This window comes from Megalops cyprinoides, chromosome 14 (genome assembly GCF_013368585.1).
Source record: "Megalops cyprinoides isolate fMegCyp1 chromosome 14, fMegCyp1.pri, whole genome shotgun sequence".
In the NCBI taxonomy this organism is placed as follows: Eukaryota; Metazoa; Chordata; class Actinopteri; order Elopiformes; family Megalopidae; genus Megalops; species Megalops cyprinoides.
The window spans coordinates 19,279,127-19,295,039 of record NC_050596.1 but is presented as its reverse complement, the minus strand read 5'-3'; the positions used below and the strand labels follow the sequence as shown (position 1 = coordinate 19,295,039).

At 41.2% G+C, this 15,913-nt stretch overlaps 1 protein-coding gene across 1 annotated transcript; it reads right to left on the bottom strand.

Moving 5' to 3' along the window:
- Window positions 1–416: 416 nt before the first annotated feature.
- LOC118788959 (actin-related protein 2/3 complex subunit 2-A) lies at window positions 417–10,586 on the bottom strand. Its single transcript, XM_036545186.1, has 10 exons — window positions 10,379–10,586; window positions 7,667–7,701; window positions 7,021–7,133; window positions 6,030–6,075; window positions 5,195–5,381; window positions 4,906–4,999; window positions 4,532–4,658; window positions 2,839–2,939; window positions 2,344–2,444; window positions 417–755 (listed from the first exon to the last, which is right to left on the bottom strand). Exons 1-10 carry the CDS (start codon window positions 10,450–10,452, stop codon window positions 734–736), a joined length of 900 nt encoding a protein of 299 aa, XP_036401079.1. The 5' UTR covers window positions 10,453–10,586; the 3' UTR covers window positions 417–733.
- Window positions 10,587–15,913: the final 5,327 nt, after the last annotated feature.

Sequence of the window (15,913 nt, the reverse complement as noted above, 5' to 3'; positions counted from 1 at the left end):
CCTGATCTTTATACTGTGCGGATCACCTAATAGTGAACAGAGTAGATTTGATCAACACATTGTGCATCTCTCTAGCACCTACTCTAAACAAATTCCCATTATAGGCAGGGGGGGATGTGGCTCCATAGTACTGAGTAACTCAACACCTTTTAGGTATTCTTGCACATCCACAACTTGGACTGTATTTCAGTCAAAACAGCAATCCACTAACTGGTAACACAATGAAGGTGTTACCTGAAGGGAACCGGTTCTCTTATGAGGTGAAAACATATCAAATATTTAATTAGTAGTTCATGCCTGTCAAGGGGTTGAGATTCTCTGGAATCAACAAAACAGAACACACACATTCATTTCATAAGAATGGTTTATTCTTTACAGTCAATTGATTTCAAAGTGAACAGACAAGACATGACCGGGTACACATGGGGCAGGGTAAAAGGGATTCCTTTAGCGAACACTGTTGGTAATCAGCAAAGACAGGCGGCAAGGCGGCGGTATCAAATGTCCAATGTCATAAAAGAGAACATCATATAAAAAATTCATTTATACACGTGTAGCAAACATTATTTTCTTTCTAGCTAGGCTAAGCATGAAATGCTCATCTCTCCTTGTTGCTTCCGTAAATTGACAGCTTCTGAAAACTGGAATGCGTTGGGCAGAAAGTGAGCGTCCAAACCTGAGGTGGGCATGGCGCGGTGTGTCCGGGCGTGTCCGAGCGCAGGAGGCCCACTTTTTAGCGTGAGAAGGTCTTGCCCCTGGGGGGAAAAAAAAGGTGATAGCAGGTTTACAATATGCAAAGAGTGCTCAGATAAGTTGTTCGTTAAACAGAACTCTCTTTGGTCAATTATGAATGCAGAAATTCCAAGGCAGGAGCAGCCAGAAGCTTCAGACGAATGCCATATCTGCAGAAAGAATAACATGCCCTCATGTGCATGTAAACATGTTCCAGATACTGGTCCACTATACTGCACTGATCAGATTCTTCCTGGGTACTTGCTTCCTTCAGAATAGTTCTGCTATCATTCCTCAAATGCTTCCATAACTGGTCCTCCACCACACCAAAGAACAGATGCAATCTGTCAGGACTATTTTCGTTTTGGCAGTTGTGGGAGTTCTAAACCAGTGGGATGATGAAATATGAGAAGATAAATATCACGGAGACATTACGAGGAAGAAGCTTCCATGTCTGGTTGGGACAAAAATAAGCAAAGCCACCCCCTATCATGGAGGTGGACTGATGCGGGCAATCAGCAAAACGCTTCGCAAGCAAGTTACAAACAGGATGTTAAACAGGCGCCACTCAGGTAGTTAAAACTAAGTTAAAAAGACTAAAAAGGGCTCCATACACTTCACGCACCACTCATAAATCCTTAATGCAAAAAATATGACAATGCCTTAGTCAATATTGGCAGTCAGGCATAAGTCTTTGGGAAGAAGTCATTGCTGGTCTATCAACTGGAATCGCTAAAGCTAATGAAGGAAGGGTCTTTAAAATTCCTCTCTCCTCCTCACTTCAAACAATACACTGGCTGTAAAAATACCAGCTGTGTGTTCATTAACTGGAACATAGGGAGGGGAAAAAAATCTTCCGTCCCTTTCAAGTGCTTTTTCTTGGGTCCATTTCAAACAGTACAGGAATGCAGCTTGATCAGACAGTAACAGTCAGGGAATCAGTTGGCACAGCTAAATCTTCTCAGCAGATCTCACTGATAACTGAATAGGAAAGCATTCTCTGTGTGACAAGACAAAAACATCCAGACCACCTGTGGCTGTTGGATGTTTCGATAGAGTAAACCTCAGATACAACATCAAATAAGCTGCTATGTTCATTTTGATGAGGACAGATTCTCAAAGAAGTCACCATTCAGCAAAGCATTCTGGCAACTGATAAGACCAGAATATGTCCAGGCAATGATGTATCACATAATCAACAAACTGAGGACTGTGAGAGGACAGTCACACAGTGTATGCAGAATGTGGGGGGAACTTTGCGTAAGAATCCTCTTACAAACATGGCATGGTGACCTTAGCATAAACCCAGAATGCTGCATAGCTGTGTCACAAATTTCCTATACGTGGACCAGATATTCAGCTTCACACTGCAGGTTTTGCTGCTGCTACCACGGAAGCTGAAAGGATTCTTATTTGCTGGTTCATTAGGAACATTTTTAAAGGGTGTGGCCACAACATCCACAGTTAGCATAATAACTCAGACTACACTGGAACCTATTTCTAACCTAAACCTCCTAGGCAAGCAGAAAATAGAGGTAACACTTCAGTTGAATATCTGGTCATGACAGAACATCTGTGGCTGGGTCGTCAGTGCCTCGCTGACACACTTACGAGATTGTCTTCATCTCCTTCTTCTCGGCATCGGGCCGGGCCCTGTTCAGGACCTTGAGGAAGTCCGAGGTCTTGGCTCTCATGCGTGTGTGAATGTAGGCCTGCGAGGAGATTGGATTCATTCATCAGTCTCTCCGTTTACATCACAATGCAACCACCACATGCTGTATCCTACTGTTCAGCACAATGACCGCACCAAACTGTACTCCATGTGTGCCCCTCTGCAAAAATATGTGGCAAACAGAGCACAGAGCCATTAAGCTTCAAGGAGGCTCACTTAGTAAATGCTGTTTTTGTTCACTCAGCCTCATGCTGCATTTCTAAACAAATTAAACTGGTTCAGGCAATAAATATATAAGACATGATTTTGTAGCTGCAGGGAAGGTAATGGTGGGGTGAACCTGAAGGAATTGCAGGTAGAAGAAGCACGGAGTGAAGGTGAGGCAGCTGCCTGGTTCAAACAGGAGAATGACAGAGCATAAGCTGCAGTCTCACCTTGGAGCACTTTATGTGGTAGTGCAGGTAATCCCGGAAGGTGTGGATAAGGTTGATGGTGTTGTCTCTGGCACTTGCACTGGTGTGTCGAGGGAACAGGACTGTGAGAGGGAGACATGTTTAAGGACAGTGACAGGTGGGCACAGGGCCGAAACTCTATGAAGAAGATGAACATAGCACTGCCCCAAAACGTATGAGGTGGGCTCACACATTTCTGATATTGCATAGGCAGTTAAATACATATTGTACCAGTCAAAGGTTTGGACACACCTACTCATTTTTAAAAGTAAAGAAAAGGATTAGAAAGATGTTCATATATATACAAATATAAATAGTGAAGTTGATAGCTAAGAAAGAAATTTCAAGAATTTAAGCATAACCTTTTAAATCAAAATGTCTTTAAATGCACGTTTCCCATTATCTTAATCAGATGTGTCCAAACTTTTGACTGGTATGTACACATTTATGGAAAATTGCTTTCCATAAAATTAGACTACATGTGTCATATGAATGTGACATATAAGGAAAAAATTATTTTTGACGACCAAATCAGTATTCAGAAGAAACCTTGATATGTTCAGTCAATAACACTTGTCTCCATTCAATCTCTAACTCACAACCCGATTTTCATAAACCAATGAGCATGGTTTCACCCAAAGGGCCCTAGTCTGACCCTTACGATGAATGTTCTGTCAAAAACAGTAAGGAGCTTGTCAGGTTCAACGTGCTTAAACCCAGTAATAACCAGTGGGTATTTTGGGGGCCACTCAATTATCTTGTCTGGGGTCACACAGCAAAAACCTCACACACTGCTCTAGGGAAAGAATGCAAGATTCTGGACACGTTTGAACTGTGATGACACCGCTGACCTTTAAGGCTTTGAAATTATAGTCCAACTGTAGCTGCCACTGTATTGAGAGGTTATTGTTCTTTAACACCCCACTGCACTCCTTTTCATTGTGGCTAATGAATTAATGAGTCTCATCTCTTCAGTGAGTGCCCGCCACACTCTTCCAAGGAAGTCGGAGGGCATAACAGCTGGCTTTCACAGAAGGGAATGGGAGTGTTTTTTTCTTGCTTGGGGATAAAAGGGAGAGACAAAGAGTTGCTGCCTGTCCATCAGCACAAAGCCTGCAGTCATACAGTGTCAGGTGACATTCAAATCTGTGGCCACAAAGCTGTGCTGTGTAACGGCTTACTGACATGCTGGTCAGAGGTGAGGGATACACCTGGAGACGTGCAGGCAGAATAGTGCGCACCAGAGTGTGTGGATCAAGAAACGCGCACCACACTCCGAAAGGGCCTTAACAGAACTGCCCTGATACACAGGGAGACCCTGCGCTGCATACACTTGCTACCTTGGACTGACAGTGTGTGTCATTGTTCTCCTGAAAGCCACATTGTGTGCTTAAACTCCAGCAGCCTCTGGCTGAATATACCATAAAGACGATGAAGAGATGGGATTAATGACACATCCCGCATCAGTGCTCTGCCAGGTGTTGTGGATGGGAGCTAGTCTGTAACACGACTCTTAACTCAGCGGCACCGTGCCAGGCAGTAAGAGCATCAGTACCTCCCACTAAACCATGTGTGCGCAAAGGGTATGATTTTGAGCCTGCATCAGGACAGTGCTTCCAGCTTCAAGTAAGTCACTCGTCATAGCTGAGGCAGACCAGCAGGGGGAGACACGGACCGAAGGTGATGTAGCCGATGTTGTCCCCCACAGCAGCATCCGTGTCCTTCAGCTCCAGGGGGGGCTCTCTGTGACTGAACAGCACCTGCGGGGCAGTGTGGCTGGCGCGACGACCCTCCTTAAACTCCTGCGCATAGAGAACGACAAGTACAGGGGCCAGTCAGAACAATTATACTGAGAGTGACAGGGGAGAGAGCCAATCAAAATCTGTAATCAATCAGGGACAAAGACTTCCGCAGACAAAGCAGCATTACAGTAAATCAATGTCCCAAAAATAAAGCAAAAAACTTCTGCTTTTTGAATGTAACTTGCAGAACAATCCTAAGCATAATCATAAATCATACAATGTATAGACGTAGGAAGCTCAGGTTCACCTGCATGAAGACCTTCCCGATGATGACGTCATCATCATCTTTGAACACGGTGCTGAAGACCACCGTCACTCTGTCCTTCTTTGCCTCAAGATACCTGACGTACATGTGAAGAGGCAGAAACATGACATCATCCATAAAAGAACTTCACTCTAAATGAGGGAAAAGCAACCAATTAGTAGCACTGTTTCAAAAGTAATCCATTTCATGAAAACACAGACATACTTTTACAGATACACAACAGACACGCTCCATTGGTACAAAATAAGAATGACAATAAACGTTTTCCTACATGGTCTCATCGTCTCTGTAGTGGATGACGGCCCTCTTCTCGCCCTCTCGCCCCTCCTCTTGGTACTTGAAGTACTTCTCAAAGACCGAAGCGAAGCAGTTCCTCTTCAGCATGCCCGCCTGGTGGATCACCTCATCCTTGTTGTCCGGGACCGAGTCCAAGTCGAAGAGCAGGGACACATTGTAGCCTTGGGGGACAAACCGCCACATACAGCTGTCACAGACGCAGTCATGGTGAAGGCCTCATGGATGGAAGTCTCACAAATGAAGGCTTCATAGATACACAGACGCAGGCCTAACAGAAACACAGCTAGACGTCCCGCAGGGATACAGGGATCATGGACACAAAAATGCCGGCCTGACAGACACACAGGTCCCACAGTTTGAAGTCCCGCACACGCAGATACAGGCCTGATGGACACACAGGTCAGCTAGAAGCCCCACAGGCACTGGAATCATATACACACAGATACAGGAATGACAGACACATAGATCTCACAGCTAGAAGCTCCATAGACACTAGAATCACAGATGGAGAGATGTAGGCCTGACAGACACACAGGCCTCACAGCTAGAGGCCCCACAGAAAAAGGAATCATAAGTTTTACATACATACAGATGCTGGGCTCAGCAACAGAAAGCCCCACAGACACAGGAATCACAGACACAGACATATGGAATCCACAGATAAAAGCCTCACAGACACACAAACACAAGTGTCATAGGTGCAGACATCAGGAGACATTACAACAGTGTAATTAAGACAAATGATCCATAAATCACTCAGAAAGACGCTGTTACAGAGGAAGCAAGTGACAGCATCCGGGGGCTCTTACCTGCCTCAGGCGACACCAGGAAATTTCCATATACCCTCTTCAAAAGCTGAGAAAGGAGAGGTCAATCTGTGAACACCAGTCAGCACATAGCAACCACAAGTACTGCTATTATCACTCTAACACTGTCAAGTGTTATCAAGCTTTCAGCAGCTGCAAAGTCAACTACAAATTATTGAAGTTATCTAAAGTATGTAGACTACTAGGGGCTAGCTGGTAAAGATGTTAACTGGGAACAGAGAAATCAGGTTTCGCAATATCTCATAAGTCATAAATCTGTAAATACAAATAAGGCTGTAATATAAATGCGCTTTTTGCAAATGACTTTTGTGGAGATGACACTATGCCACATTCCATTCTCCTTTCAACACAGGTTCAGTGTATGTAGCATTTATTCTTTCATTCATAAACAAAGCAAATCATTTGCCAGTGAATCAAGATCCTCCATAGAAGTGAAAAAGTAATCTCAGGGAGGGGTGAAGTCCAGGGTTGGGTTTTATTTGGACACCAAGAGGCTGACTCTTTCAAAGAGGCTGAGATACAGGGATGCAGTATGTTGGAGCTTAAAAGCCCTTAGAAAGGCCCTCTGCTAAAATGTTATACGTTCAGAGACGCTATGGGTCCTGTTACTTCCCCAGTGGGAGGTGATTCAGACTGCACTTCCTGTTCAGCTACAGACCGCAATGGCTGCTTTCTCCCTTACATGGTGACAATGATGCGATGACTCAGCTCTGTACTGCTCTAATACTGGAGTCTTTTGGCTTCATACACGGCTGAAATCAAAATGGAAGCATCACATACAGTTGGTAAGGGTTTGTTTAGTCTCAAATCCATTCCTCTGTCTGCAGTGTGAGGATCAGGTCTTATGCTTGCACCAATCAATATTAGAGACGGAGGATAAAGATGACTCACAGGTTCACTCTACAGTTTTAACCAGGGGGCCTAAATCTGGTGTGGCTAAATGGGTTGCCTGATTGGACGCTCAGGCTCCTACCTCATCTGTGCCATGCTCCTGCAGCTCCTTATAGAACTTGAGGGAGATGCTGACCATCACTTTGGTCTTGTCGCCATCGGGGTTGGAGATATGGTAGAGGACCCCATCGAAATCTGCCACACAAGGCAAAGCCATCAAGTTATAGGCAAGAGGTTTCTAGGCCTCGCCTTGAGTTAATCATGTTTTGAAACAGGAAGAGGAATAAGCTCTGTTTAACATAATTAACATTCCAGTTCTTGTGGTTTCTATCACAATTAATTCAAAGAAGACCTGTGGTTACTGTAGCCACATCTCAGGGCAGCAGGGTCCTTCTACCTTGTTCGTACATCAAAGCAAAGAATCCTTCTTCAGTTAGTAAAAATCCAGGTTAATGTTTAAGAAGGCTACTACTACAGATGGTTGGATTCAAACTTTATTACACAAATTAACCTCACGATATTTAATTAATTTACTCTCCATGAGTCATTAACTGGCCATTTCTGTTCAGAACTACCCTAAAAAGCCAACAGCAGCTGGACTACAGAAAAAAAATAATTAGGTTGATAATGCAAAGAGAATAACAGGAATGTGGACTACCCAAAGCTGCATGCACATTATTAATACAGAGGCCAAATGAGGAATGAGGTATCAGGTCATTCTGAATTACCTGCAAATGTGACTTCCACTGCTTCAGGCTTGTTCCTGAAAACAGAACACCGGAGTGTTACATAACACGGTAGAAGAATGAAGTCAGTTCATTCAACCAAAGGTGTTGTGACAGAACTGTGCCCACTTATTGAGGACCCACAATCCCACCCTCTTAAATTACAACAGATCACATCCTTATGCATCATGACCACCTTAAAGCACCACAGTGCACCATATGTTGGCACTACATTTGTGATATTTGTGCATTTTCACATGTCAATTATGATTTCAATTATAACGATCAATTATAATGCAAAAGAATGACATAAAGACAGATCTCCAATTTCTGTCTTCTGATTGATTTACTGTGAGCTGATCTTTTTAATACAACAACAAAAACACTGACAGTGAGGCAGACCAAACTAATGGTAATGCATTTGAAGAAACAGTGTAAAAAGGGAACTGACTGCAGGTGGGTGATCCTTCTGCAAACTGACAAACATGTCGGACATTCAAAGCAATAAAAACAGCTCCAGCATAGTCAGGTGTTTAAAGGTGTACATTTAGCCTCCCCTATGCCAAGACCATGAATCTCCCCTGCAAAACAGGCAGTTAATACCTTGGTCAGGACTATATGATGTGATGGTACTCTGAACCTCAGAAAGACTCACACACAGAGATATGCCTTTCCAAAACCTCAGCTGTCTGCACCTCAACAACGCCTTGCTGTTTACAAAACCAAACTAATGTTACACATATTTCATGAGCATAAGGGAAAACAGCTAACAGAGAAAGTCATATGAGAGATGCTTTCAACCTCAGACCTATGTTGAAAACACAAATATGTTTTTTGCAGTGAGAGGAGGTCTGGTTTTGGTAGGCTACCCATCCTGGTAGATACAGTCTTCATGGCAAATGGTCATTAACAGGATATGGCTGCACCTACCTATATTTTTTGCACATACACAAATGCCTAAGTTGTGACTCAACTCCTGCTTCAGCATTTTTCCAGATGTTTAATAAGCAGTAAGCTTGTCAGCATAGAGCACATTTGCTATAGGGGAAGTACACTTCTTAAGCTAAAAAAAGATGCAAGCAGTCCATTTGCAGCCAAAGTTTTTCATTTCACTCCTTTGAAGGTTATTTTTTAACTGGACACATCTTTGATCTAACCACAACTTCAAAGTAGGAAGTGAACAAAATTTTGCCACTGAAACCCTGCCAATAAAAAGCACTGTTAGGTAACAGGAGGGTGCTCCAGTCCACTTCCTGCCTCTCACAAATGCCTCTTCATATAATTCTGTTTCTTCCCAGTACTTTGAAAAATGTTACCATTAGATCATTTGATCCATGCCTCATCAGGGACATAATTTCTACATGTACAGTTATTTTATAGATAAGAATAATAGGACAAAAAAATGGCAAACAATTGAATTTTCTATCCTATCTGGACTTAAAACTGTGGAAGAGTTGCCAAGTCTGTAGTTTTCCAGTCAAACAGGCCAATTTTTCAGCTGAACATATTTTAAATAATGTTCAAAATATGTTTCACATCCAAATCTATGGACAGTTGACTGGCATCAATATAAAGTTGGCAGTTTGCTGATGCACTGATCTTTGTATGATACTGAGATAGCCTGCCCTTAACTACAACAGTGAAGTACTCTGCTCTAAAACTCGAAAACTTCCCTGTCGTTATTTAAGGAATCATTTTACACAAGACACAAATGCTGTTTGTAAAGAATAATGGCTGGATTTGAGTGGGATGGTGGGGGTTAATCTAGCAAACCTTCTTCACGAATTCCAGTAGGCTTGTAGCAACAGGAAGGGATACAAGGAATGCAGCAGCAAGTAAATGGTGTCCAAAAAGACAGGGAATAGACCTCCTTGACCACAAATGAACATCAATTAAATGCATTGTCAAGAGTTTTTATAGAAAGCGGGGGTTAAGACTAAAGTTAGTTTGCTACACACATACTAGACCACCTGGGTAAAGGCTGTAGAATGCGGAAGTCCAGTGGCACACCCATTTTGGTCAAAAAGAATTTCAACTGTAGCGGAGGAGCCACTACCTACACTTGTTCTGGCAAGCTTGCTGAATAGCTCAGTACAACGTGTAATGCAAGTGGTTTATTGTTGACAGTATTCTCGGAGAGTAAGCTGCTGCTTCAAGTCAGATTGGTGCTGTTTTTGCAGATCTGTCAGCCATCGGAATGGGACCACGCATGCCATTACTCCAGCCAAGTTAAATAAAATAGTTATTGCCGTATGAGCACCTTCCCAATGAACACGCTAGATTCACAACGGAGCTTTACAATACAGCAAGCTTGCTAGTTACCCAGACAAGTCTGCAACAAATTGGCTAGCTCGCTATCTTGTATCGACCTCGTATCCAACACGTATCGTACAGTGTCTTCGCTTTTACACTGCTTTGCCCAGTCAGCTCGCCATCACATCCGCGGTAACGGTTAGCAGGCTACAGATCTGAATTCCATTCCCTCACCGGCTGTGCCACAAACCCCGCAGCCACGGCACACCCTGTGTCGACTCGATACGCGTCGATCACCCCACCGTCTCATGTAGCAAGTTAGCTAGGGCATTCGGCTTAACCGCGATGTAATGTGTAGCAACTCAATGTCTGATGCCAAGCTGAATGAAAAAAACACACTTGTCACAGAGGAAGCATTAATGCAAAGCTCTTTCTTTCAACGAAAGAATGCAGATTTCTCACCCGTTGGTCGCACTCTCAAATTTCAGAGTCAATGTCTCCTCTATAATCCTGTTGTTGATTTCCAACAGAATCATGGTGATACGAGAAAGGCTCGGGGACTGTTATTCAATTAATTATTTTGTATTTATGATTTTTTTCCTTTCCTCAAGTTACAACCTACCCACCCAACTTTGCTAGCTAATGTTCTTCCCCGGCAGACGCTTCCGCCTGTCAGGTCTTCCGCTCAGTGTCGACAGGACCCGTTTTGAGGTTGTCCGCAGGTTTGCCTGATTGTTTGAGTCGCGCGTACACTGTGTGTCGGGGTTATCGTCTGCGAACAAATAGGCCTATATTTGAGGGATCATATACGAATTTGTTCGGTAAATGTGTATTTTAAGCGTGTTAAGTTGTTTAAAATGTTTTAATCTTCTGAGCTATGAAAGTACGTTTTCTTATCGAAAAGATAAATATTTCTTAACTGAAGAAATTACGTACGCAATACGTGTACAATCATACCACCACTTCTGTACAGGTGTATGCAGACATCCCACCCTGCAAAAACTCATTTCATGGAGGTAGCACCACCACCCCCGCACAACAGCCCCCCCCCCCCCGTCAACCTCCAAGGGTGTATTTTTTATATTTTTAAAAATGTATTTTCTATATTTTTATATCTTTTTTATATTTGTATTTTAGTGATTTTGTCTAATCTGTAAACCAAGTTGGGTATATGCAGAAAATGTGACATTAAATCATGTATGTTATGTTATATTTTATTATATTATTCAACTCATGGAGTCGTTTTTTTATTCTATTACAACTTTAAGCAAGTCTAATGATAAAGCAAGTAATGATAATGCCATGATACCATTGTCACGGTCCTTTGCTCACGCAGTATTAATGACAACAATAAACCATGCACGAATACTGAATATTGCACTCGTTAGGACACACTCTAGAGAAACATATTTTTTTGTTCCAACTTATCGGCTATTGCCTAATTCTCTGTTATATCCCTCCCACCCAACAAACATTTTCAGGAAGAAAATTTTTGGCCCTGTCATTTGAAAAGATTCATAGCACCTCGACCATTCATGTTACCACCTGTGACCTCTACACAGTTTTCCAGCATGTCAGAAATGTTCCAGTAGACTTCAAGGTTCTGTCCCTGACAAGTATAATTGCACTGTATGCAGTATTTACAATCTCCCTAGGGAATGGCTAGAACCACTTAAGTAAGTTGGAGGTCCATTATTCAAAATATCAAATGCACATGTGTTTGTTTTAAAGGCTTGTCTGAACTACAATTCCTTTGAGAGAATGATTACAACTAGCTTCTTTTGTAACTTTTTCCAGGTCCATACATTACTTAAGTTTTTAAAATTTGTCCTTCCATTTTCAATTTTGCCGCTTGAATTTTTACTTATCTTAATGCCACAGGTATTCACCTTTTGTATTTTCGTTTTTCCTTCTCACACTAATTACTGGCATGCACAGCTTTAATCCTATACAGTGTGAATTCCTTTCTTTTCTCATCAAAACTGAAATTAACAATTAAGGGAAAACTTGTTTGCCTGGTCCTGTTGTGGTATAACTTGAAGCAACACCCAATGCAGGTATCAAGTATCCACAGCAGGTCAGCAATAAATAATAAATTGTCAATGGTTTGAGTTGTCAACAAAAAGCAACACATGAATGTAGATACTGTAAATTGGAATATTTACAACTCATGACATTATCTTTGTATAGATGTTTACTAGCTATTACTCAAAACATATTATTATGTAATGATTGCAGGTGGGTGGTTAATAACAAGCAGATAATAGTGATGAGTGTAACTACTGCTTTAAACCTCCATGAAATTCAACACAACCACCAAAATTTTTTTTTAAAAAATATCAAATTCTAATACCTGCTTACTTCCAACTCGTTGTAGTGAGAGCAACCTTTGGTTTTCTCTGGGACCCAGTTTTCTTCCCATGCTCACTCGTCCTATGCTTTTTTGTAGGGTGTTTCAGTGTGCACACAACATCAATCCCATTCCAGGATACCATTTGGAGTCTCTCCTGGTGATGGTACTATTTGTGATGGTGAATGAAGATACTGCCCTGGACAGGGTATGATTCTGTTGGCACCTGAAATGATGTGTTTCTGCAGTGAACTATCACACATGGTTCATGTAGTGTGATAAGTTCTATGTCATCCTGACTGCAGACGTTATATACTGTGTTTAAGGAATGATGTGAAAAGAATTCCTGTTTTCTGAAAATGGGTGATTGTCAGTCTGTGGCAGTATTTAATTTGGTGTATTAGTGTTTGTACAAAATGCAGTAGCAAATTTAATTGTTCTCTCAGTATTTTAAACACATACAAAACTTGAATGTAGCCACTCACCCTCAAGGTCCTCTGTGAAGATACCTTCTCATAACTTTGACCCATTCTTAAACATGAAATCATGGAATTTTTCACTATTTTTTAGTGAAAATTTGTGAAAAAATTAAAAAGCATTTATTTTCAGGCAAAAAAACTTTTTTTCTTTCTCTGCTTTCTTACATTTACAGAAGGCTTTTGAAAAGTGCAAAACATCCACTCAAGCAGCAAAAGCATTTATTAGAAAAACTAAACGTTTCTGAGTCATCTTGCAAATGCAAATACCCTACTGAAAACAAAATCATTACCAGTTATTTAATAATTCTATTTAAATAATATAAATGTAACTTTTATTAACACTGTTATCAAATGATAACTAAATGCATAATAATCTCAAAATGACAAAACATTTTCCAGTTGAAAGGTTGCTGCAGGTTCAGTTACAGTAATTTGAAACACAAGCAACATTCTAAAGCACTAAAACTAATTCTAATAATTACACAAATATGCAATATTTTGGAAATGTGAAGGCCAGTCATACCTGTTCCCAGTCATTCAACCAAGGCTTTCAACCATTACAGTTGTACTGTTGTACTACAGTTACTGTATACTGATTTGATCATATTGCTCTGACACTTAATTTACTCTGTCCTCATTTCTCTGAAATGGCACTGAACAGATTTCCTTCATTGTGATTTTTGACCTTGTCAGAATGTGTGCAGTTCTGCCTGTACCCATTGAAGCTATTCCTTAGAACCTGCCACTGTCAGCACTGATGTTCTTTAGAATCAGGTGAATGTTATTTTTGGCTTGGGTGAGTCTTGTTAGTGTTATCAATTGCCCAGCAGTGAGACTGCAGTTATGCTGTCACTGTGGTCTTTCCCTTTCATCCAGGGCACAGAATACAGAACTGAATATGCAGATCATTTTGTAGTAACAGCACTATTTGCATTTGAAACAGGGCCATATGGATAATTGTATTTAAACAACTGAGTTGGCGATTAAGAGTTTTGCTTTTTGGATATATACCATAAAAATTGACACATGGTGATTTTACACATTGGTGTGGGCTTTTATGTCAATAGTATTGCACTTTTTCACAATCTTTTTAAAAATTTAAGCAGCTGAAAAAAAACTAAGCACTGATACTGTATGAAAACTTTTGGTCTGCTGCTTTAGCACCTCCCTGTGGAAAAATTAGAGGCAGGGATTATATTTCAAATGCAAGACCTGCACGCCTCTTCAATAGTCTTGATTTTGTGTATAATGCAGCATCGCTCTTCTGAAAGAAGAAGAAAAAATGTGTCTAAAGTAATACAGTTGTTATAGTGAATGTGTTGGCCTTTTACAGAAAGAGTACATTAAAAAGGATGCATCTTTTATAAAACCCAAAACTCATTACCGTGCTTTCAGTTTTTCTGTAGTTTGTAGTTTGCATCACATAATGCAATGAGGCAAGACGATTGACGTAAAAAGCCAAGCAGAGTGGTACAGAAAAAAATACTACTACTACTAATAATAATAATAACAATAATACTATACCAAATCTCAAGGGCAATACTTGGTTGGATTGACATGACCATGCAATCTGGAAAATTTAGCCCTGTCAGAGGTGCTCACTTGATACCCTTAAATCCTCCACCTTCCACTCACCTCACTCAAACTCCATCCCTGGAATCTCAGATCAGGCAGTGACAGGTCTCAGAGTTCTGTGGAAGTTACCTGTATGTTCCATTATGAAAGGCTCAAATTCTTCAGTATTTAACTGGCTTACACTGGAAGAGTAGCTGTTAATGAATTTTAACAGCAGTTACTGAAGAGTCTCGACTTCACACATGACTGTTTGACCAATTATGAAAAAACAAGTCAGAGCATGGAATGCTAAATTCAATTTTTACGTAGATGGTGAGGAACGATAATGTCATTGAAGTGATGGTTTAGGCATTTAGCTGATTCATATTTCCATCTGTTGTATGGGGCATTTGCTTTTCATATTCATTTTAAACATATTTTAACACATTGTTTTTAATTGTTTTAATTGTGTAAAATAATGAATATATGAATATATACAATGATTTCATTTTTGTTGTCTGCTTTTTTCTCTAATGTGTACATTAATGTGCAAAATACAAATAGAAACTGGCAAGTGCAACCACTGATTCTGCAATACAAAACTATAATAGTCTACATCTCCAAGCTTCTGTCAACACTGGAATAGGTCTGAGTTTGTTAAAACGTGGGATTGGATGAACTCTACAACCATTGGAATACACTTTCGGTTCACAGGAAAAGCAGGTAACCACAGACTGTTGCTACAGCAATACAACATAAACAAGCATTGTCGCTTTACTATTCAAGCATGTAAATCTACACTTCAATCACTATTGGAAAGCAGTTTTTCAGAAACCTTAGTGGACCTTTAATCTCTGTTCCTGAGATTATGTGAATATACTTCTGTGCAGTTTTATCTGAAACAAGTTATGGCAGGTTTTGTGACCGAGGGGCTTCCTCACAAGGGGCTTTTGAAAACTTTCAACAGCTTTGTTTGAAGTGCAAACCGTGCTCCCCTTTAAGGTACATGCACTCTCTGTGGTCCATAGGATAGAGCTTACCATACCTCAGAAACAAGGAAAACAATCATAGCAAAGCAACTGGTAACTTGACGGGACTGAGACAAGCACGGTGTCAGCAGGTGGTGTTTTAGAACTGAGACTAATCCCTCCAGGAGCCTTTCCGACACAGCCAGAGGGACACACATCTCTGCAGCCTCGTGTGGGGAGAGTTCAAAGTCATTGGTGTCATTTAGGAATATGGAAGCACCCATTACTTGTGCTGAATTCCTGTGTTTCTTCCCTAAGGCCCATGGGAAATGTGAAAAGAAGATAAGGAAGGCCTGGATGGGTACTGTTTGATGTCCTGATTTGACTCTTTGGCGGAAAGCTGTGTGCAGGCTCTGCTTTGGGCATCCATCTGAATGCTGGTCCCCAATGCCCATCTGTCAATAAACACACTGTACCCTGACTCCTCCCTGTAACTCTCTTTCAGTCTGAACCTGCCCCCTCTCTGTAAGAAGCCCTACCCTATGGTAACGCATCTAGTGACCATGACCTGACAGGAATATTCACAGAGAAGTCAATAACACACAAAACTGGGTTAAAATGACATTCACAAAGCTGATGTACACCA